General features: G+C 42.8%; 1 protein-coding gene across 1 annotated transcript in view; it reads right to left on the minus strand.

The window, feature by feature from the left end:
- The window catches only part of CDS1 (CDP-diacylglycerol synthase 1), a 70,471-nt gene extending 69,694 nt beyond the window's left edge, over positions 1-777 (minus strand). Inside the window, exon 1 of the mRNA XM_042936008.1 lies at positions 461-777. Coding sequence (XP_042791942.1) covers positions 461-577 — 117 coding nt within the window. The 5' untranslated portion in view covers positions 578-777. The remainder of the gene's footprint in view (positions 1-460) is intronic.
- Between the last annotated feature and the right edge of the window lie 21,565 nt (positions 778-22,342).

A 22,342-nucleotide genomic window follows, 5' to 3' on the forward strand; every position in this document is an offset into this window, starting at 1 on the left:
ACAGGCCAAGCCTCCAGCGCCAGGATCCAATGACATGTTAGAAACGAAGGTGCACGTCTTTAGTCCTTCCTAACTTTGTTCCCCTATCGAGAAGAGGTGTTAGGTGGCATTTACTAGAAATCTGCACCTCCTAAGGTGGCAGGTTCCAGCTAACTCCAGCGTCGGCTTCAGACGCCAAGAAGGGGACTGGCACGGGAAGAAACTAAATTGTAGTCAAGTCGAATCATCCAGCTATCCTGGGCAGCGGTCGTGGCCATCCTGGGAAACGCACCGGCTCTGGCGTCCGGGTTCCCGACCCCACTGGAGGAAGGAGAAAATACTGCCAGGCCGGAGGAAGGCGCAGCGGGCAGCCTGCAGCTTCCCCACACATTCCTCGGGCCCCACCCTTGCTCCCAGGTGTCCCGGCCCAAACCAGGACCCAACCCGGGCGCAGGTGTGCGCCTCTCGCGGCTCCACTTACTTTGTCACTGGTGCTCTCGGTTTCGTGGTCGCCGCCGGCCGCCTCTCCCTCGCGGGGTGGCGGCGCCACCGCTCCCCCGGGGCCAGGGCAGCCTCCCCGGTGCCTCAGCTCCAACATCTCCCGCTCCCGCGCGGCCGTGGCGGCCTCCTCCAGCGCCCCGAAACCCGAAACGCGCGCGGCGTCTCACTGACGGGCTGCTCGGCTACCCCGCAGCCGCGCACTCGACGTCCGACAGAGCCGCGGCCACTAACACGCCCCCACCATGGAGGCGCCGCCGCCGCGTCGGGTCACCCCCAAAACGGCATCAACGAGCGAGCGCTCGAGGCCGCCTCCAGCGAGCGCGGCGCCGGCGGAGAGACGAGCGCCGGGGGCCGGGGTCGGGCTCGGGGCACCGGGCCCGAGCGGAGGAGGTGGGGACGCGGCGGAGCACGGCAGCCGGTTGCCAGGTGCGCGTCTCCACGCCGAGGCCCAGGTGGGAGGAGAAGAAGGGGCGGGGAGGGAAGGAGGAAGCGTGACCCGCTTTAGCACTCCATCGGACGCCAGCCGCCTCAGCCCGGGCACTCCCCGCCCCGCCCCCGGACTCAGGAGGCTGCTGGTCCCGGCCCCCCTACACCTTTTCTCCGGGTTCCTGCCTCCCGCAGCCAGGTCACGCGCCGCAGGCCCCGCCCCGCCCCGCCCCTCTGCGCTGCACTGCGGTTCCCACAGCCCCGCCTCCGTGGCGGAGAGGTGACGTCACGGCCTCCCCCCCCTCCCGCCCCCGCCACGGCTCCACCCTGGTCTCTGCACGCACACAGGTGGAGGCCACGAGAAAAGGTGGGAGCCCTGCGGACTGGAGAAAAGGGGAGGGGCGGGGAGGTGGAGGAGGGACGAGCACACTGATTAGCAAGAAGGAGGAGTTGAGACCTTGGAGACCTCGTCTTCGAGCAACCGGGAGGGCTGGAAGAACAACTCGAAGATGCCTGGTAAATATTGACAGCACTATGCACTACCGCCTTCCAATGACCAGGGTCCCATCAGCCCCGCACACCACGGCGTGGCGTGTCGGAGCTCCAGAGGCGTCCAGAAGCGGAAACTTGTCTGGCAGGATGGACTCGTTGACTTCGCGGCATTCTAGCCTGGTGTCATCACCTTGAAAATAGATGCTGAGAGATGGATTTACGCCGCTGGGCGTCCCAGGATGGACTGGCCCGTTTCAGTCACAAACCCAAGCTCTGTCCCCGAGGACCTCGAATATTGGATCTAACAAAATTCCCTGCCTAGGGTCTGAAGAGAGAACCCAGACCCTAAAACGCCGCGGGGCGCAGTTACCAGCCAGCTAATCTGTAAGCAGTCCTGGACCTTGGGCTGCTAAAGTTGGAACAGGAAGGGCACAAGATCCGCATTAATTCCGTTCCAAATCCTGTTAGAAGGTGATTAGTTTTCTTGACATGTATCCACCACCTGGTTGTTACTGACAGGCTGACAAATGGCGAGGGGGGGGGGGGGCGGGGAGGAGACAGGCCATCACACAAACGGAACAACGTTCAAGAAAACATCCTTAACAGAAATAAATAATATAAATTTCTCAAGGTCGTTACTGACATGTTGAAAATAAGTAGCTGTTGTTCTGAAAATTTAATAAGAAGCAAAACCAAAAAGTCAAAGTAGAATGCATTAAAAACCAGAGCACAAGGACATCATTTTGTTTCACCAAACAAATCTTGAAAGCTCTGAGTTCAGACTGGGTCATCATATTTTCAAAAGGATATAGAGAAATCAGACTTATGAGAGGGGTAACAAAAATAATAAAATCTATGAAAAAAGTCATTTGAGTGATAGATGTGGTGTGGTTTTCTTCAAGGAACAGAGCTATGGGGTGACTAGGTTAATCAACTGTCCTCCATTTCTCTGGAGGACCAGAAATGAAGGACTGCGTGCTTGTCAAGAACATAGGGTTGCAGAGGCTGCTGAAGACAGCAGTGAAGTTTCCATCTTTGGCTCCTTCACCCTACCCAGCAAAAAGGGGCATTAGAAATGCTTCATTGGTCCATTCTAGCTTTCATGGAAGTTAAGAAGCCTGAGTTGTGGTCTCGCTGATGTCATTGGCTTGAGTTAGTCATGAAGGCTCAATGCCCCCAGCTATAAAATGGATACTAAGGAAGATGGCCTCTACAGTCCCTTCCAGCGCACACATGATTCTGCAACTAACGTCTCACATTTCCAGAATCCAGTCCTTCCTTTCCCCCATGACTCAATAAAGGGGGACCTAGCATAGCAAGGTACCTGAAATGTTTCCTCTAACCCCTTTCCCTGGTCAACCCAATAAGAGGTCCTTTGACCTCCTTCTCCTTTTGCTTTAGGAGGAAAAAAGAGTGAGAGATGCAGTAGGAGGAAACAACAGAGGAAAAAAGTACAGGACAGGAGGAATGGTATTCCCTCACCTAGGAAAAGTGGAAACAATGTACAGACGGCCAAAACAGACTTGTTTACCACTTTACCTCACCCTTCGTTAAGCCCTGCCTACTGCCTGGATTTCAGCTAAGATAGTCATTTCTTTCACTTCTTTGTTATAGTTGTTGCCTCTCATCGAGTGATCACACTGAGTCCAGGCAGCGAGAACCACAGTTTATTCATCTTCACAGGCCACGCCATTGCCACAGTGCTGGCCCACACCCCCATATAGTTAACACATTTGTTGAAGAAGTGAATGAAAAAATGAATGAGTGGCAGGGGTATAGCATAACCAGGGAAAGGTATATGGTATTTGGGGTTTTGTAAAAAGGTCTATTTTAGAATTAGATAGGTACTCATTTGTCATTTTTCACTTTATATGAAAAGAGAAAGATTGATATTTTTTATTTTTTTATTTTTATTTTATTTTTTTTTAATTTTTTTAACGTTTATTTATTTTTGAGACAGAGAGAGACAGAGCATGAATGGGGGAGGAGCAGAGAGAGAGGGAGACACAGAATCCGAAACAGGCTCCAGGCTCTGAGCTGTCAGCACAGAGACCGACGCGGGGCTCGAACCCACGGACCGTGAGATCATGACCTGAGCCGAAGTCGGACGCTTAACCGACCAAGCCACCCAGGCGCCCCGAGAAAGATTGATTTTTAATATATATTAAGAGATTCCAGTAATAGCTTGCACATTTTTTTTAAGATATATTATGATATAGTCAACCATGGCCTTACTGAGCTCTATGTTCTCAGGCTTTCTTGGTGTCTTTTTTTTTTTCTTTTTTGACACAATGTTACATTAGTTTCAGGTGTGCTTTTTCATTTTTATCTTCCATTTTTCATTTGAGGAGCTTACGTTCTTGAAGTTTATTACATTTATGTTCAGTGACACAAAATCTGGCAGGTAATGGTTTCTAAGTCTTCACCTGTTATTATGAGAGTTTAATCTGCTAAAGGGCATCATGTAGACCCCAAGCACATGCAGGGACTATTCACACAGGAGACATTTTGCCAATACTTCTCGGTTGGCTTATAGATTTTCTACGTTAGAGATATTGGAATGATTTATAACCCTTAGCAGGGGATTTGCTAGAGGGGAAAGAGAGAGAGTACTAACATTATTATTTATATGGTTTTGATTTTAGTTTTATGTTACCCAAAGATGGACAGACCTTGCCTGAAGTGGTAAGTGGATGAGATGGAGAGACCTGTTATCACTGTCTTCCCTGGGAATCCTCAGAATGTTCCCAGACTGATAAACATACCTCTTGTGTGGGAATTTGAGCTGCTTTCCACATTAGAGCCTCAAAGGCGCCTGACTGGAATGTCCCCAACTTGCCAGGGGACCAGGAAATCTTCCTCTGCCACACTCGTGTTATAGCTTTCCTCACTTGACCTGTCTTTCTCTGTTGCCCTCTGCCAGTCTGTAAGTTGCAGGTAGGAATTTCCAACATAGGCCTACTAGAGAAACATTTGTGGGAAATCCCTGAAGGATAATTTATGTTTGCAATCTTATTTTTAAGGAAACAACACAGGAAAACGACAGTGTACCATCAGGTATGATAGTGACTGAGTATCAGAGGGGCAAGCGCAGTAGTGCAGTTAGACACACAGGTTTAACGTAGGGGCGGCCATGCCTTCCAGTCATAACCCTACCGCCTTCTAGCTGTAACCCTCCTTACTTCACGGAACATCACATGCAGCTGAAGCCATATGCTAACTGACACGACCGTTCAAAGTTTATGTAGTAGCTCTTCATGTAACACTTCACAAAGCGCCTTTGCATACATTATTTATTCTACTCAACAACCCATAATTTCGGTAGGACAAATATTATTACTCCTATTTTTCAAGTTAAAAAAAATCCAAGGTTCAGTATGTAAACTGCCCAGGTTTGGGATTGAAGCCTAGGTTTTTTATACTTCAAATTCTTCTGGGTCCACTGTGTATTACAAATAGGTAGTAACAGAAATAAATAACTTCTAAGAGGGGGCAACTTCTAACAACTAAGCACAGAATTCTGGAGCCAACCTGAGTTCAGATTCTAGCTGTGCCACCTACTGGCCTGTGCCAGTAGTCAAGTAACTTAACCCCCTGTGCCCCAGTGTCCTCATGTATACAATGAGAGTATGGGTAACCATATTTCCCTCCTGGAAATTGGTTAATACATATAAAATACTTATAACCTTATCTGGTCATATTGAAGGACTATGCAAGTATTATCTGTGATTACCATTTATATTAATAAAAGCTGTATTTGTCAAGAACAATGTTCAACTTCTAAATTCACTGAAGCCACAACACCCCGGAATACCTTGAAGCAAAAAGGACATGCTGACATTACTTTGCCCAGGTGGGTAGAGATTAAAAAATGGGGTAGGGCAACTTTGCAAATAGGTACAAAGAAATCATCAGCTTGTCAGATTAATAAATCTTTGCTTTATCCTCCAGTGGTAGTAAGATGAACGAAATTGGCAGTCCCTATTGTTAACTGGAATCCATTACTACCGTGTAGCCTTTATATGATATGGTGACTGCAGAGTTCCTTCTCTAGTTTCTGTACGGAGTCAGAGTAACTCTCAGCAAATTATATTTTGGTACTTTAATTCTTCTGGAAAATAGGTAGTATATTCCCTCTCTAGCCTTATAAGTTATGTTCTAAAAGAATAGGTATACGTGTGCTTTCAACATCGCATGGTTCAACGATTTTGTTACTGTTGAATCTGGCTGGATTTGCATCTTTTTGGAGGTGGTCATTTAGAGAAGTGGGGGAGATTGGTTAACTCCCCTTCAAGAGGCTGAATCACTGATTTGTTTCAAATTATATCAATTATCTCTGTCAACAAATTGCTGAGATCCAGAGGTATCCGTCAAGGTTCTTAGATGCAAGTCTGGCGGACTTAGGCAGACAAGGAATTTACTAAATGGTTAAGAAGCTCACAGAACTCTTGGGAAAGCTAAAGAACCCACGCAGAAACTGCTAGAAACAAAAGATGCTAAGCAGCGGCCAGGACTGGAGTCCAAGCCATACCCACAACCAGCCAACGGAGGCCCCTGCTGCTAGACCCATTGGGACAGACCACCAAGGCTTGCACCCTCTCTGTGGGGCACCGGCCACTAGGTGCCACAGTTGCCGCCACTGGCTCTTTCTCACTTAGGTTTTTCTTCACAAACTCTTATTTACTTACACTTTAACAATAGGCAGCATTTCCTAATAAGATGCAATAATAATGAACACATAAAGCCAAGAGACAAACAAACGAACAGACTTTTAAAGCAGTAGTTGCCAGAGGGGAGGTAGATGGGGGTCTATGTGAAATAGGTGAAGGGGATTGAGAGGTACAAACCTCCAGAGATGGAAAGTACAGCATAAGGAATATAGTCACAGGTGGTAACTACGCTTACTGTGATGAGCACTGAGTATAGAATTGTTGAATTATTATGTTATACACCTGAAACTAATATAATACTGTGTATTAATTATACTTCAATAGAAAAAAGGAAAAAAATAAAAAATAATTTGAAAAGATGTAGTAATAGCCATGAGATATATCTGTAAAAAACTCTTTACTGATCAGAAATAAAAGATACAGTTCATGTCTGTTGGAAAACATAACGAAAACTGTATTTCATCTAAGACTCCCTTTTGAAAAATTATTTTAATGCCTATTTATTTATTTTGAGAGAGAGAGAGAGAGCACAAGCAAGTTTGGGAGGGGCAGAGAGAGGGACAGAGAGAATCCCAAGCAGCGTGGAGCCCAACATGGGTCTCCATCCCACAAACTGTAAGATCATGACCTGAGCCAAAACCAAGAGTTGAACGCTTAACCACTGAGCCATCCAGGTGCCCCTAAGACTCCCTTTTTATTTACCTTTCAACCTCTCTGAAATCATAGTATGTCTTACAGTTGCTGTGATAAGAAAACACTGTGTCATATTTAATTGGCCATTTTATTTTTCTTCACAGTACATGAAATAATAGTGCGTTTTTTAAATGATGGTTAAGTGAGTCAATGAAGTATAGCACTTTAAAGATTGACTATTGTTGGTTAGGATCACATATCTTAGATTTTTGCAGATGGTCCCAATTACATGCATTTATTTCTTTTCAGTAAAGGGTATTTATTCAATATATAACTATATATTATTAAGGTTTCAAAAATTTGAAAAACGTTTCCACATTTATATATTCTCATAGCAAAAAAAAAAAACAAACAAACAAATCAAACAAACAAAAAACAAAAATACCTTTTGCTACATTAATTTTTTGGAGAAAGCAGGATCCAGGCTCTGAACTATCAGGACAGAGCCTGACAGGGGGCTCAAACTCACGAGCCGAGTTGTGAGATCAAGTTGTGAGATCACGATCTGAGCCGAAGTCAGGTGCTTAACCTACTGAACCACTCAGGTGCCCTGAGGCCTAATTTTTTATTTGGAAAATATCTTCAGCAAGCATATATAACAATTTATTTCATAAGTGAATCTATTATAATCCTGCATATGACAAAAGACCTTTAGTGTTAGATGTATCTCTGGTAATACCTATTGTCTGTTGCCCCTCTTATAATCTGATTTACTTAAAAATATTCTTATCATATTTTAAGAGATTTGATATGCTCCCAAATTAATATTAATATCCCAAATTATTGCAGAGATTAAATTAATCCCCTCTGTCCCCTTAACAATAATTGGTGCCTTGATCATGGAGTATTTGATGCATTTTCTTGTGTTTAAACTTCTGGAGGTGGAGAGGGACTATAGCCTCCAGGCAGCTGGAAAGAGCCTAGAACAGGAAACGGATGAGAATATCTGGGTGGGCCAGGAATGGTCTCTAACCTAAGATACTTAAGAAAGACCGAATACCGTTCAGTGTGTGTTTTTGTCAACAAACCTGGCTTTAGCAACATATCATTCAGACTGTAAATACTGTACTGTTGTGTTTAGGAAACAAATGCCAAAATGACTTTAACTGGATTGTGCCAAGTTATTTCCAGCATTTTTGAGGAGGAGATTAGTAGTGCAATAAAAAAGCATGTTCTACAAGGACACTGAACTTTTCATTAGACAAAACCTTGAATTGCCTTACTTGCAAACCAAATTTAGACAGCCTTGTCACTTGGCAGTCTTGTCAAAAGAATGCATGAATAGTATCAATTTGCATATATGTGAATTAAAGAAGTTACTCAAAACTATGGAATCATTGACACATGTTAGAAGAGAGATTCATAAATGTTTCTTTCAAAACATCAAGACCAATGATTGTTAACATAGCAGTGTCAGGTAAAACTGACAAGTTTTGGAAAGGAGAAAAGGAGTTTTTCTTTTAATTTTTTTTAATGTTTATTTTGAGAGAGAGACATAGCACCAGCTGGGGAGGGGCAGAGAGAGACAAAGACAGAATCCAAAGCAGGCTCCAGGCTCTGGGATGTCAGCACAGAGCCCGATGTAGGGCTTGAACTCATGAGCCGTGAGATCATGACCTGAGCTGAAGTCAGACACTCAATCAACTGAGCCACCCAGATGCCTCAATTTTTAGCATTTATTTATTTATTTATTTATTTATTTATTTATTTATTTAGAGACAGAGACAGTCGAGTGGGGGAGGGACAAAGAGAGGGAGACAAGAATCCCAAGCAGGGGCTTAAATCACGAAACCGTGAGATCATGACCTAAGCTGAAACCAAGAGTTGGGTGTTTTACAGACTGAGTCACCCAGTATGCTTAACCGACTGAGTCCCCCAGGTGCCCCTAAAAAGAAGCAAAAGAGATATTTAGTGGTCCTTGCCATGGGTGTTGGGCACTGCCTAGCAGGTCCACTGGAGATTATCTGATACTATAGAGGGATGCACCTTTTTTGTTGCCTTACACATCTCAGGCTGCTATAACCAAAATACCACACACTGGGTGGCTCATAAACAATAGAAATTTATTTCTCACAGTTCTGGAGGCTGGATGTGTAAGATCAGGGTGCCAACTTGGTCCAGTTCTTTTAAGGGCCTGCTCTCCAGTTGCAGACTGCTGACTTCTCAGATCCTCACTTGGCAGACAGCAGAAAGAAGAAACAAACTGTCTAATGGCTCTCATAAATCACCAATCCCATGCATGAGGACTCTCCTCAGGGCTTCATCTAATCCTTATTACCTCCCAAAGGCCCTACCTCCTAAGACCATCACATTGGGGGGTACAGTCTCAACATATGAATTTGGGTGGGAGACACACATTCAGTCTATAGCAATTGTGTTTGATCACCTAGGCTATTTTATAACTCTGTAGGGATGAAAGTTGATTTGTGGAAAACTAATAATCATGGACTTGGTTCTTGCTCATGACAATGTAAATGAATTTTTTCTGATAGAGAATATGTCATTTTAAGTCAAAATCCCATTTGAACTAATTTTAATATCTTTCTGGCTCCCTCATTAATTAATGCATCAAATAAAATCTTTGACGTGTTTGTTTCATATTTTTATGAGATTCATGATTCATGATTTTTGGAAATTATACTTTAGAAACAATAATAATGCATATCTGTTTTCATTCCATAGATACTCATCTGTTTATGTAACAAATATTTATTGTGCACCTACAAACGTCAGTACACTCTGCGAGGCACTTTATGGGATTCGGAGATAAGAACCAAGTGAAATTCTAATATGTGGGGTTTTTTAAATTTATGTATTTATTTTTGAAAGAGAGAGAAAGAATGAGTGGAGGAGGGGCAGAGAGAGGGAGAGAGAGAATTCCAAGCAGGCTGTGCACTTTCAGCACAGAGTCCAATGCAGGGCTCAGTCTCACAAACGGTGAGATCATGATCTGAGCCGAAATCAAGAGTAGGACACTTAACTGACCAAGCCACCCAGGTGCCCCTGGATTTTTTTAAATCTGTGTACATACACACATACACACACATACACACCTATCCAATTACAAATGATACATGAAAGTTAAAAAGTTAAACAATACTGTATTATCTAGAGTGTATAGTAACTCCTGAAAATATACTATTTTCCTAGACAAAACTACTGTTTAACTGTTTGGTGGACTTCCTTGCAGACACACACACACACACACACACACACACACACACACAGAAATATATACATTATATACATTACATAGTATATACATGTATATGTACTGCATAATATTCTATAGCATACTTTTTAATTTAATAGTATGCCTTGGAGCATATTATTTAATGATATGCTAGCTGTCAGGATGGGGAGTGAGACTTGAGCTGAAAATGGGCATTAAAGCCATTCCTGGGTGGCTCAGTTGGTTAAGTGTCCAACTTCAGCTCAGGTCATGATCTCACAGCTTGGCTTGTGAGTTTGAGCCCCTCGTCAGGCTCTGTGCTGACAACTCAGAGCCTGGAGACTGCTTCGGATTTTATGTCTCCCTCTCTCTCTGCCCTTTCCCTGCTCACACTCTGTGTCTCTCTGTTTCTCAAAAATAAATAAACATTAAAAAAAAAGAAAAAAGGAAAATGGACATTAGAAACCAATGTATTGAAGAATTGACTCCATCTCATTATGCCTGTTCTTCATCCATGTGCACAGAATGCTTGGCAAATATCAAATACTTTTTCTAAAGATAGTGGACCAATCCAAGAGGAAAAAAATCCAAGGCGAAAAAAATCGCCTACATCTCATCCAGTTCTCTAATGTAAATTCCCTTGGTTGACCAACCTCTTCCACGGGCAGTATCACAATCCAATATTTCTAGTTGGTTCTTTAATATGAAGGGGGAAAATGTCACCAGGCATTTAAAGAAAAGTATGCTACAAAATAAAAATATAGATATCTAAGTGGTACTTGGCAAAGGTAATTTAGAAACTAGAAGAGGGGAGACTGGTCGTCTCAGTCTGTTAAGCGTCGGACTCTTGATTTCAGCTCAGGTCATGATCTCACAATTCATGGAATTGAGCCCTGAGACAGGTTCTGCACTGACAGTGTGGAGCCTGCTTGGGATTCTCTCTCTGTCCCTCCCCTGTGTGTTCTCTCTCTCTCTCTCAAAATAAATAAATAACTTAAAAAAAGAAACTTGAAAAGACTGGGTATCTCAGTCAGTTGAGCATCCGACTTGGGCTCAGGTCATGATCTCATGGCTCATGGTTTCAAGCTCCACATTGGGCTCTGCACTGACAGTATGGAGCCGGCTTGGAATTCTCTCTCTCGCCTTCTCTCTCTGCCCCTCCCCGACTCGTGCTTTCTCTCTCTAAATAAATAAACAAACTTTTAAAAAATTTAAAAAAAAACCTAGCGGAGAATTTTGAAACAAGAAGGGAGTGCTATTCTAGTGTCACAAACTCTTTTTGGTTTCTGGACCCAATTCCAGTGTTGGGGAAGGGGGAGCACCCTTCCAACAGCCAGCAATTCTCAGACACCAGCAGAATGTCTGAGAATTCAACCCAAGTCTGACACTATCTACCTAGAGATAGCACCGATTTTTTCAGGTTGAGGGGTCAGTCCTACAAGACTGCCTCTAACCTCCCCCACCCTCCACTTCAGACACTATTCTCATGCCCCAAGTTGTTACTTGTGCTTCTGACCAGCCCGCTGCAGATTAAGGGTTCCAACTGTCTTCTCCCTGGACTTGCCAGTTGTTACCTTATACTCTGACCAATTGGCTACAAATCAGAGGTTCCCAGGACCTCCTTCTTTGGTTCTTTCAATTTGCACAGAACTCAGGGAAACACTTAACATGTACCAGCTTACTAAAGGGTATGATAAAGGTTACCAATCAACAGCCAGATGAAGAGATACATAGGGTGAGGTATAGGAAAAGGGCACAGCACTTCTGTGCCCTCTTCAGGCATGCCACTCTCCACACATCTCCACTTGTTCACCATCCTGAGCCACAGGAATCCAGTCCTTTTAGGTTTTTATGGAGGCCTCATTACATAGTCAGGATTGGCTAAGTCACTGGCCATTAACTTATTCTACCTCCAGCTCCTCTCCTCTCCTTGCAGGTCAGGGGGTGAGGTTAGAAGGCCCAACCTTATAATTACATGGTTGGTCCTCCTGGCACCTAGCCCCCACCCTCCAGTGGGATCCCAAATCCCCTTCATTAGTAACAAGACACCCATGCCACCTTTATGGCTTCAGAAACTATGGATGAAGACCAAATATATCTGAGAAATATATGTATTTCTCAGAAAGCATTATATCACAACAATAAAAAGGGAAAAAAAGAATAAGAGCTCTTGGAAATGGAAAATATGATTGTGAAAAAAGAAAAGATTCTATAGTAGATAAATAAAACCAATAAGATCTATATCTGCAGAAAGGCATTTATTATAAATTATTGACTCATGGGATTATGGAGGCCAAAATTCCCCATATCCATTGTCTGAAAGCCAGAAGCCTAGGGATGCTAGGCAGTATAGTTCTGGTTCAAACCCAAAAAGCCTGAGAATCAGAGGAGCCAATGGTGTAAGTCTCAGTGTAAGTCCAAAAGCCCAAGAGCCAGGGACCAAAGGTATAAGTCCCCACCCAAGTCCAAAGGCCCAAAAGCCAGGAGGACCAATGTCCAAGAGCAGGAGAAGATGGATGTCCTAGTTCAAGCGAGAGAACAAATTCACCTTCCTCCGCCTTCCTGTTCTGCTAGCTCTCAAGGATTAGATGATACTTACCCATTGGTGAGTGTGGATTTTACTCAGTCTATGGATTCAAATGCTGATCTCTTCTGGGAACAGCCTCACAGATGCACCTAGAAATAATATTTTCCCAGCTCTCTGGGCACCCATATAAGTTGACACACAAAGTTAACCTTCACAGATCCAATCCACATCCCACTCTTGTCAGCACAACTTCTGTCTTCTCTCCAAGTTCATCTTTGGCTACTTGTCACTGCGGTGGTCTCCTTAGCGTTCCCCTGACACAGCTCCACCTCTGTATCATCCACCCTTTTGGTCCCCATCTCTCTTTTCATGAAGTACACTTGAACTTTATCTCAGCTCTCTCAGTTGTGCTTCCTACTCCTACCATTTCAAATATGCAAAAGCCGTTATCTTGAAAATGACAAGCAACTACACTCCAATTACCAACCGATATCCACCCTCCTGAGAAGGGTGGAGGGGGTGTGTGAGGAGGGGGGTATGGGGTGGGGTATAGATTTTAAATAACTAATTTTGTTTTCCTGTCAGATGTATCTTTGTAAAGACGGTAGTTTTGTTTTTGCTTTTCAGGGATTGTGACTTCTCTTCCTGGTATTTGGGAGCTGGCCTAGTGCCTTGGTTATTAAGTGGACATGAAGGATAATAGAAATGGATGTGTCAAAGGTGACTCCAAAGTTTTTACCTCAGAGACCACTAGAGAATGACAGTGTTTGCCAAAAGCGGGGACACTGAAAAGAGCTGCTACTTCCTGTGTAACCCCAATGAAACTTAGCAGTGGGCGAGAGCTGAGAATCTTATTTGGACATGAACGTTTTGAGACAATAATAATTCTCTGAAGTAACAACGTTGAGGTTGTGGAAGTTGTATGAGACTGTGGTATAAGTGGAAGAGCAAAAATTGAAGGTAACAGACAGGAATCGCCAGCATGGAAGGGGTGGGGGGGCTGGAGCGGAGACACTGGATGAGTGTGCAAAAGGCTTCCTGACCAGGGTAAGGAAAAGGAAAGAATACAGGGCGGCAACAAGCAAAGGATGGAGGTGTAAGAACAGAATCAGGGTGTTATAGCATTGTGAATGCCAGAGAAGGAAAAAATTCAACAACAACAGCTAACATTTATAAACCTTCAATAATGGCATGCATTATAAGTGAAATAAGTCAGTTGGAGAAAGACAAATACCATATGATTTCACTCATATGTAGGATTGAAGAAACAAAACAAACAAGCAGAAGAAAAAAGAGAGAGAGTGAGCAAACCAAGAAACAGACTCTTAACTATAAAGAACAATCAGATAGGGTGCCTGGGTGGCTCAGCTGGTCAAGCGTCTGACTTTAGCTCAGGTCACGATCTCGTGGTTCATGAGTTCGAGCCCCACGTCAGGCTCTGTGCTGATCGCTTGGAGTCTGAAGCCTGATTCAGATTCTGTGTCTCCCTCTCTCTCTCTCTGTCCCTCCCTCACTCACACTCTGTCTCTCTCTCTGTCTGCCCTTCTCTCCTGTTCATGCTCTCTCTCTCTCACTCTAAAATAAACTTAAAAAAAGGAACATATTAAAAAATGGCATGCATTATTTCAGTTAAAATTCTTAACTGACCAAATTCTTATGACCAAAGTATTATTATACCTCTCCTCATTGACGAGGAAATCGATTTATGAAAGTTATACAATTTGTCAAGAGTCACATAGCTGGTAATCAAATCAGATTAGGAGAACCCTAAAATCTAGACCCTTTAAGCACTACTCCAGAAGATACGTTTGAGAATCCAGAGTTTGTATACAATCATATAATCCTCATTGTGTACTAGGCTCTGTTATGTGCCTTTTATGGACTTACTGAATTCTCACATACTCATCAGAACTGCTATTCCCAAGTAAGTTGTAGAGAGGTGTTTGTAACTCAAGTCTAGGCACTTGTTAAATAGTGGAGTTAGAATTTGGACACTATGGGTCTGTTCCAGTGTTTATTTTTTCACTATTATTTTTAAATGTTTTATTTATTTATTTATTCATTCACTCATTCATTCATTAGAGAGTGCAAGTGGGGGAGGGGCAGAGAGAGAGGGACAGAGGGTCTGAAGTGGGCACTGCGCTGACAGCAGGGAGCCCAATGCAGGGCTGGAACCCAGGAACCTCCATATCATGACATGAGCCAAAGTCGGATGCTCAACTGACTGAGCCACCCAGGCGCCCCCAGAACTTATTTAAAAAAAAAATGATTGGGGTGCCTGCGTGGCTCAGTCGGTTAAGCCTCCGACTTCGGCTCAGGTCAAGATCTCGCGGTCCGTGAGTTCGAGCCCCAAGTCGGGCTCTGTGCTGACAGCTCAGAGCCTGGAGCCTATTTCAGATTCTGTGTCTCCCTCTCTCTCTGACCCTCCCCCGTTCATGCTCTGTCTCTCTCTGTCTCAAAAATAAATAAACGTTAAAAAAAATAAAATTAAATTAAATAAAAAAAAATGATTGAAAGGGGAAAAAAAAAGCCATTATTCCATGTTTGCAGTTAAATATATTCAGTGAAACCAAACTTTGAAAGCCGCTGAGGTAACTTCTGTCAGGTGGCTCTTGCTCCCTCCCTGCACTGCATCCACCTACAGGCTCAGCCTCTGAGAGAATTATAATATCGTATCCATTTCATGGTCTCCTGCCTCGTTTTCTCCCTTTTCTCTTTCTTCCACCACAGAGAACTTGACATTTCTGAAGGGCCCAGTAGTCTCAGTTGAACAAATTTTAGTTGCCACTAGAAAATAGCTGACTGCCCTAATGTGACAAACATGTTAATCACATAGCTATTATTTTCTTTTGTCCTTCTCCATTTATTTTCTCTGTGATCAAAGCCAAAACAAATAGTAAATATTTTCCACTGCCTCTTACACTGGTGTTCTTCCCTCCCCTCCCCCATGAATGGATAGAGGAGCAGTGGCTAAAATAAAAAGGTATGTGCTTATTATGAGCAGAAAATAGGATCATCAGATTTAGTAAATAAAAATGCAGGGTGTCCAGTTGCATTTGAATTTCAGATAGACAACGCTTATTTTTAGTATAAGTATGTCCCATGCAGTATTTGAAACATACTTATACCAAAAGTAAATATTCGCTGTTGATCTGAAATTGAAATTGAACTGGGCATCCTCTATTTTATCTGGCAAACTGTACCCGACTGAGTTCAGATCATCTTTTTTTCTGACTTGGCAATCCAAATTAACTCAGCCCAGCAACTCATTGCACAAAAGAGAAACGGTACAAAATGTTGCCTCTGAGGTTCTGTTCCATTTGAATTCACTTGGAGATATTTATAAAGCACATTTCCTGAGTACTCTGATACTGTGGACAGTAGGAGACAGGACTCCCACATTTCCCGGGAATGGAGCACGACATGTAGCTAACACTGAATTTTATTTGTGCTGCAGGTTCAGCCTGGGTGGCTCCTGGCTATCTGAATTTAAGTATTCACTGGCTAGGAGCGCCTGGGGGCTCAGTTGATGAAGGGTCTGACTCAGGTCATGATCTCAAGATTTGTGATTTTGAGTCCTGGGTCAGAGCCTGGAGCCTGCTTCAGATTCTGTATCTCACTCTCTCTCTGCCCCTCCCCTGCTCATGCTCTGTCTCTCTCTCTCTCTCTCTCTCTCTCAAAAATAAATAATAAAACATTTAAAAAAATTAAAAACAAGTATTCACTGGCTGAATCTACCAATTGAAAATTAGGGTCATTTCTGTGATTTTCAAATTTATTTAAATCAAGTAAATGACTATGCAGATTCCGTCCAAAGCATTGTCTCTTTATTATTATTATTATTATTATTATTATTTTAGATTTTATTTTTAAGTGATCTCTACACCCAACATGGGACTTGAACTCACAACTCCAAGATCAAGAGTCATACACTGTACCAACTGAGCCAGCCAACCACTCCTCTCCTCTTTAATTTTAAATACCTAGTTTAAGTCTTGAGATAACCTAATTGTCTACTAGGTTATTCACTTTCTCACTTTCTATAGTACTCTATTAACTGTAGGCCCTTTTTTTCATCTATAAAACCATAAAAGATATCTCATCAGAAACCAATGTGATTGCAACTGAGATGGATAGAGTATATGTTGATTTGTGATTTTCCTAATTTAGACTACTTTTACTCTGAAAGATCTTGTATCTTTATACATATTGACAGTAAAGAGTACCTATTATATCTCAACACCATGTAATTTCCATACAGTTTATATCCATTAAAAAATACAAAAGAAGAAAAAAAGGAATTGATTCTTTGACATTCATTTATTCAGCCAACAAGGATTTACCTTGAGCCTGGATGGGGATACAGCTGTGAGGAATGATAGGCTGATCTTCATTTGTGCCATCACTGCTCCAAATGCTTTCCACACGAGTCATGTAACCCTCACAGCATTCTTATGAGTAGGTACTGAAAGGGCGGGCCTACGCCAGCGGACTCCATCTTGTTCTGTGTTCTCCACCTTGAGTGACTATGTCCCCGACATGACCCCTTTTCCGGGAAAATCGCAGAAACCTCAGACCGCGCCTCCTCCCCTTGAGTAACCTTCCGCTCACCCGTTCAAACTTCCTGATCAAAACACGCCCAGCGACCTGCGTAACAGGACTCAGACCCTTCCCCAGCCAATCAGCTGAGGCCACAGCCATTACCTCACCAACTGCCCCTAGACCCCTATAAAACCTTTGTGCTTTTGAAACTCGCTCTCTCTCCTCGGTATCTCACCGCTGCGTTGGTGCAGGTAGGGGATTGAGCTCAAGCTAGCTCGAATAAAGGCTCTTTTGCTTTTGCATCGGACTCGGCTCCCTAGTGGTCTTTGGGGATCACGAATTCTGGGCATAACAGTACTTTACTAATCATCACCCATTTTGTAAGATCATCCATCTGGATACGCAAGCAGAGGCTGAATAATTCACCAGGGTCACATTCCTGGAAGGTGTCAGTGGCAGGATGAAACTGGGGCATTTACTTGTTAAAGCCCACCCTTACAATGTACAGCTTCTCTGTGAACAAAACAGCATGGTTCCTGCCCTTCTGGAGCTCATGACATTTTCAGATGCTACTTCCTTTAATATATGTGCTATGTGCAAAACCCAACATTGATTAATAAAAGGCAAACATACTTATTAACTTTCAAAACACATATTTGCAGTTTATTGTTCATCACGGATACTGATAAAATATTCAGTAATTATAGTGTAAAGTGCTTGTGTTGGATTATACATATCCATTAAATATGAGCAAAAATCTGAGAAGATATGGGGTTTCAAATCAATTTAAGCGTTTAGTGAAACCATTCTTATTGGTGTGGCAACCTTGCTAAAAAAATTTCATCAACACTTGTGAATTAAAAGGTTAAGATAATTTTTAGTAAACCATGACTTGCTCCTACTCTGTTTTCTGTGTTAAGAATTCTTAGAATTCAGAAGACAACTTCTCAGAAACCAGTCAGTCTTACACCAAAGCCATTGAACTTGTGGACATCCAGTCTGAATTCACCGTGCAGCATATCTACCTGGTTTATTTGTCTACATGGAATAATTGACTTTGTCCCTTTCAGAATAACCATTTCAATCAGATTCCCTTGTACATTTTGTACAAGATCTTTTAAAGTACTTTTTTTCTGTTTTCTATTTACGGGTAATCTTTGAGCCTTTTCCTCATTCCACTTACTCTTTCTAAACAAAATGTTCTCTGGGGCATCTGGGTGGCTTAGTCGGTTAAGCATCCGACTTTGGCTCAGGTCATGATCTCACAGTTCGTGGGTTTGAGCCCCACGTCGGGCTTTCTGCTGACAGATCAGAGCCTGGAGCCTGCTTCAGATTCTGTGTCTCTCTCTCTCTCTCTGACCCTCCCCCATTCATGCTCTCTCTCTCTCTCAAAAATAAATAAACATTTAAAAAAAAATTATAAATAAATAAATAAAAATAAATAAACAATCTATTTCATAATAAATCCAATGTGTTCTTTAATTTTGTTTCCATTCTATTACTTTCTGACTCCTCAGTTCTGGATGTACTTTGTAAGGGTGTGTTCAAGGTATCGATCTAAACTGAATATCAAGAAACCCAAAATTTCCCAAATTAACATGCGTATGTACACACACACATACACACACCCTACACATGCAATCATTGCCTTAGAAATGCTTTATGGTATTACTTCATTTTTATTTTTTTAATTAAGTAGCGTCCATGCCCAACGTGTGGCTTGAACTCATGACCCCAAGATCAAGAGATGCATGAGTGCCCTTATGGTATTACTTTTAAGAGCAAGTTCCTCCTGACTGATTTTAAATGGTGTTCTAAATAGACATACTTTAAGGAAAATATCTATTTTCTGACATCAATCCATCTGACCTGAGGAGGATAAACTTTTCAATAGTTCTAGACTTGCCCTGACCATCTTTGTCAGTGTGTACCAGGCAGTAGTGAAGGTGGTGGAGGGAGGGGATGGGAAACCAAGAGGTGGGAAGAAAAGGTGAACCGACCATTTAAACCATTTTGGGTGGTTAGTTTTGTGAAACCAAATAAAAGAAACCTCATTTAGAATGGAGTTGGGGGTGCCTGGATGGCTCAGCCAGCTGAGCTTCTGACTCTTGATTTGGGCTCAGGTCACGATGTAACTGTTTGGGGGATTGAGCTCGGTCGAGCTCTGTGCTGACAGCATGGAGCCTGCTTGGAATCCTCTCTCTCCGTCTCTCTCTTTGCCCCTCCACTGCTCTCTTTCTCTCTCTCTCCCAAAATAAATAAATAAACATTACAAACAAATAAATAAATAAAATGGAGTTGGGAGGCCAGAAAGAGGGAACTCTCACACCTACTACTCCTTGTAGCCCTTTGCAGACCCGAGAAGAAGAGACATACTTAGCATTCTTTTTTTTTTTTTTTTAACGTTTATTTATTTTTGAGACAGAGAGAGACAGAGCATGAATGGGGGAGGGTCAGAGAGAGGGAGACACAGAATCTGAAACAGGCTCCGGGCTCTGAGCTGTCAGCACAGAGCCCGACGCGGGGCTCGAACTCACGGACCGCGAGATCATGACCTGAGCCGAAGTCGGCCGCTTAACCGACTGAGCCACCCAGGCGCCCCCATACTTAGCATTCTTACTACCACCCCAGGAGGAGGGAAGATTTTCTCCTCCCTTGGCAACAGCTCAGCCAATTAGGGTCACAATTTAGCTAATGAGAGGCAGTCACAACTCAGCTGATGAAAAGCCGATACATTTCAAACTCCAAGTTTACTCCAATGGACTGTTTATAACAGCCACTCTGGCACCACCACCCCTTTGTTCTATTAAAGAGTGGTCCCGGATCTTTGTTTTCTGGATTTGCCTATGACTTATGCTATAGCTGGTTTGTTCCTAATTGTTTGTAATTCCTCTGCTATTCCCAAATTAACACATTTTGCTGATAAAACAACTAGCTGTTTTAGGTTAACTTTCTGAAAGCTGGCTCTGGGGGCACCTGGGTGGCTCAGTCAGTTAAGATCTGATGCCTGATTTGGCTCAGGTCATGATCTCCTAGTTCATGGGATCCATGCCTGTGACGGGCTCTGCACTGATAGCCAGGAGCCTGCTTAGGATCCTCTCTCTCCCTCTTTCTCTGCTCCTCCCCTGCTCATGCTCTCTCTCTCTCAAACTTAAAATTTTACTTTATTATTATTATTTTTTTAATTTAAAAGCTGGCTCTGGTAAGGCCATGCCATCCAGTGGTTAGGAGCATTTCCCAGGCAGGCTGTCCTAGTTTGTAATTCTCGCTCTTTTACTTCCTGACATGTGGCCTTGGGCAAGCTATTTAATCTCCATAAGCCTGTTTTCTCATCCATAAAATTGAATGAATTATATGATAGAATTCATCAGCTTGGCCAATAAATACTTCCTATATACTCTAGTATTTAAGACTTGCTACTATTCTAATTAGCAATTTTATCCAGGCATTCTACCTATCAGAATACCTAATTGGCTCCATTGGACAGGTTAAAAAAAAAAAAAAAAAAAAAGGTGTTATTTTAATTATATCTAGTAGGATGTTACCCCTTAAACATGCTATTCCTGTTTTCACAGGCTGCTCAAAATGCCGCACTTAAATTGCTGCTGTGAAAAATGCTTAAGCACAAACAGTATCTCTTTCCAGGAGGAAGTTAAAAGCAGATAATGACAGCCTAACTTCAAACGCATTTCAATATATCTTTTAGCAAAAGTTTTCTTTGTTTTCTTCTTGAGCCTTGCAACATAAGGAGAAGTCTGAACCTGCAGTATCAGCTTTCTGTGTAAAGGAGAATCAAAAATGAGAATTGTGGGACTCTGGGGTTCCCACTTTCACTACCCTGCTGGCTTCTTCGGACACACCCAGCAACAATCTGAAAGATCATTATCTAAACCAAGAACCAAAGTCTACAAATCGGCATGTCTCATGAATGATGAGATGAAGAGAACACTAACAGCCTAAGGGTTATTTATTTCATTGTTGTTAGGATGATTACATTGATTTTTTTTCTTCCCAAAATTGAAGTGAATTTTGTGGGGTTTTGGTTGGTTTGTTTATTAACTCTTACCCTTTAGAATGGTTATTCTTTCCCCAGGATTTGGATTTTTCTGATATCTTGCTTTAAACTTTAAATTATTGTTTATCTTTTGGCATATTCCTTTCTAGTCTTTTATGGAAACACACACATGCACACACAAATACATATATCTCCATACGCTGCCTTTTAATCTTTTTTTCTTCACTTAATAGTATATTGTAAGCATTTTCCTAAGCAGAACTCTTAGGGACTGGATTACACAAGAGTTTTTCTCCTAATTCTACTTTAGAAGTCTTAGTTGAAGCAGACCTTCAAGTAACTGGCATCATGTGGCAGTGTCACATCTATGGCTGGGCTGTGGGGAGTCTGGTGGTGTCTGTGGGATGAATCTGCTTGTTGTTGGTTTCCTGGCTTATCCATTACACTACATCCTAAGTAGCACTTTGATTCACACAACCTCAAGTTCTGACAGTCTAGCTATTCAATCCATATTCTTCTAGTCACCCATGCCTACCCGCTGCACAGGTGGTCCATTTTTTTTACATAAAATTTTTTTACATTTATTTATTTTTGAGAGACAGACAGAGCACAAGTGGCGGGGGGGGGGGGGGGGGGAGAGCAGAGAGAGAAGGAGACACAGAATCCGAAGCAGGCTCCAGGCTCTGAGCTGTCAGCACAGAGGCTGACGCAGGGCATGAACTCACAAACTGTGAGATCATGACCTGAGCCGAAGTCAGACGCTTAACCGACTGAGCCACCCAGGAGCCCCATTGGTGGTGCATTTTATAGTGTGTTTGCTAGAACTTCTGGGGGATGAGGAAAATGGAAGGAAAAAAATGCCAGCCAATTTTCTTTTTTCGTAATGCTAAGGTTCCACAGCCAATTATCCACACAGCTTTGATGCAGTCCTGTGACCTCTTCCAGCTTTCCTCCCCTTTCCTCCAGTACCCCACAATGCAAACTAACGTGGGGCTTAGGGTTTTTCATCTATGTGATGACAGAAGGGAGGACCTAGCTAGGTGCGGTGCCACTTAGGGAGAGCCTACTACAGGCCAGGCACTATTCCCAGAGCTTCAGTTCTTACAGTGACAGCACCAGATATGTCATTCTTTTACCTGTGCCTAAACTGACCTTCAGAGAAGGTAAGGATAAAAGATTTGCCAAAGACGTCATAGCTAGTAATGAGCAAATCTACCCTTTCAATGCAAGTCTGTTTTATGCTAAAGTTTAGTTCTTTCCGTTTTGACAACCTGACTCCAACATATGGTGATATTTTGAAGTCCTGTCAAGTTAGTTTATTCCAG

Source organism: Panthera leo, chromosome B1 (assembly GCF_018350215.1).
Source record: "Panthera leo isolate Ple1 chromosome B1, P.leo_Ple1_pat1.1, whole genome shotgun sequence".
Lineage (NCBI taxonomy): Eukaryota > Metazoa > Chordata > Mammalia > Carnivora > Felidae > Panthera > Panthera leo.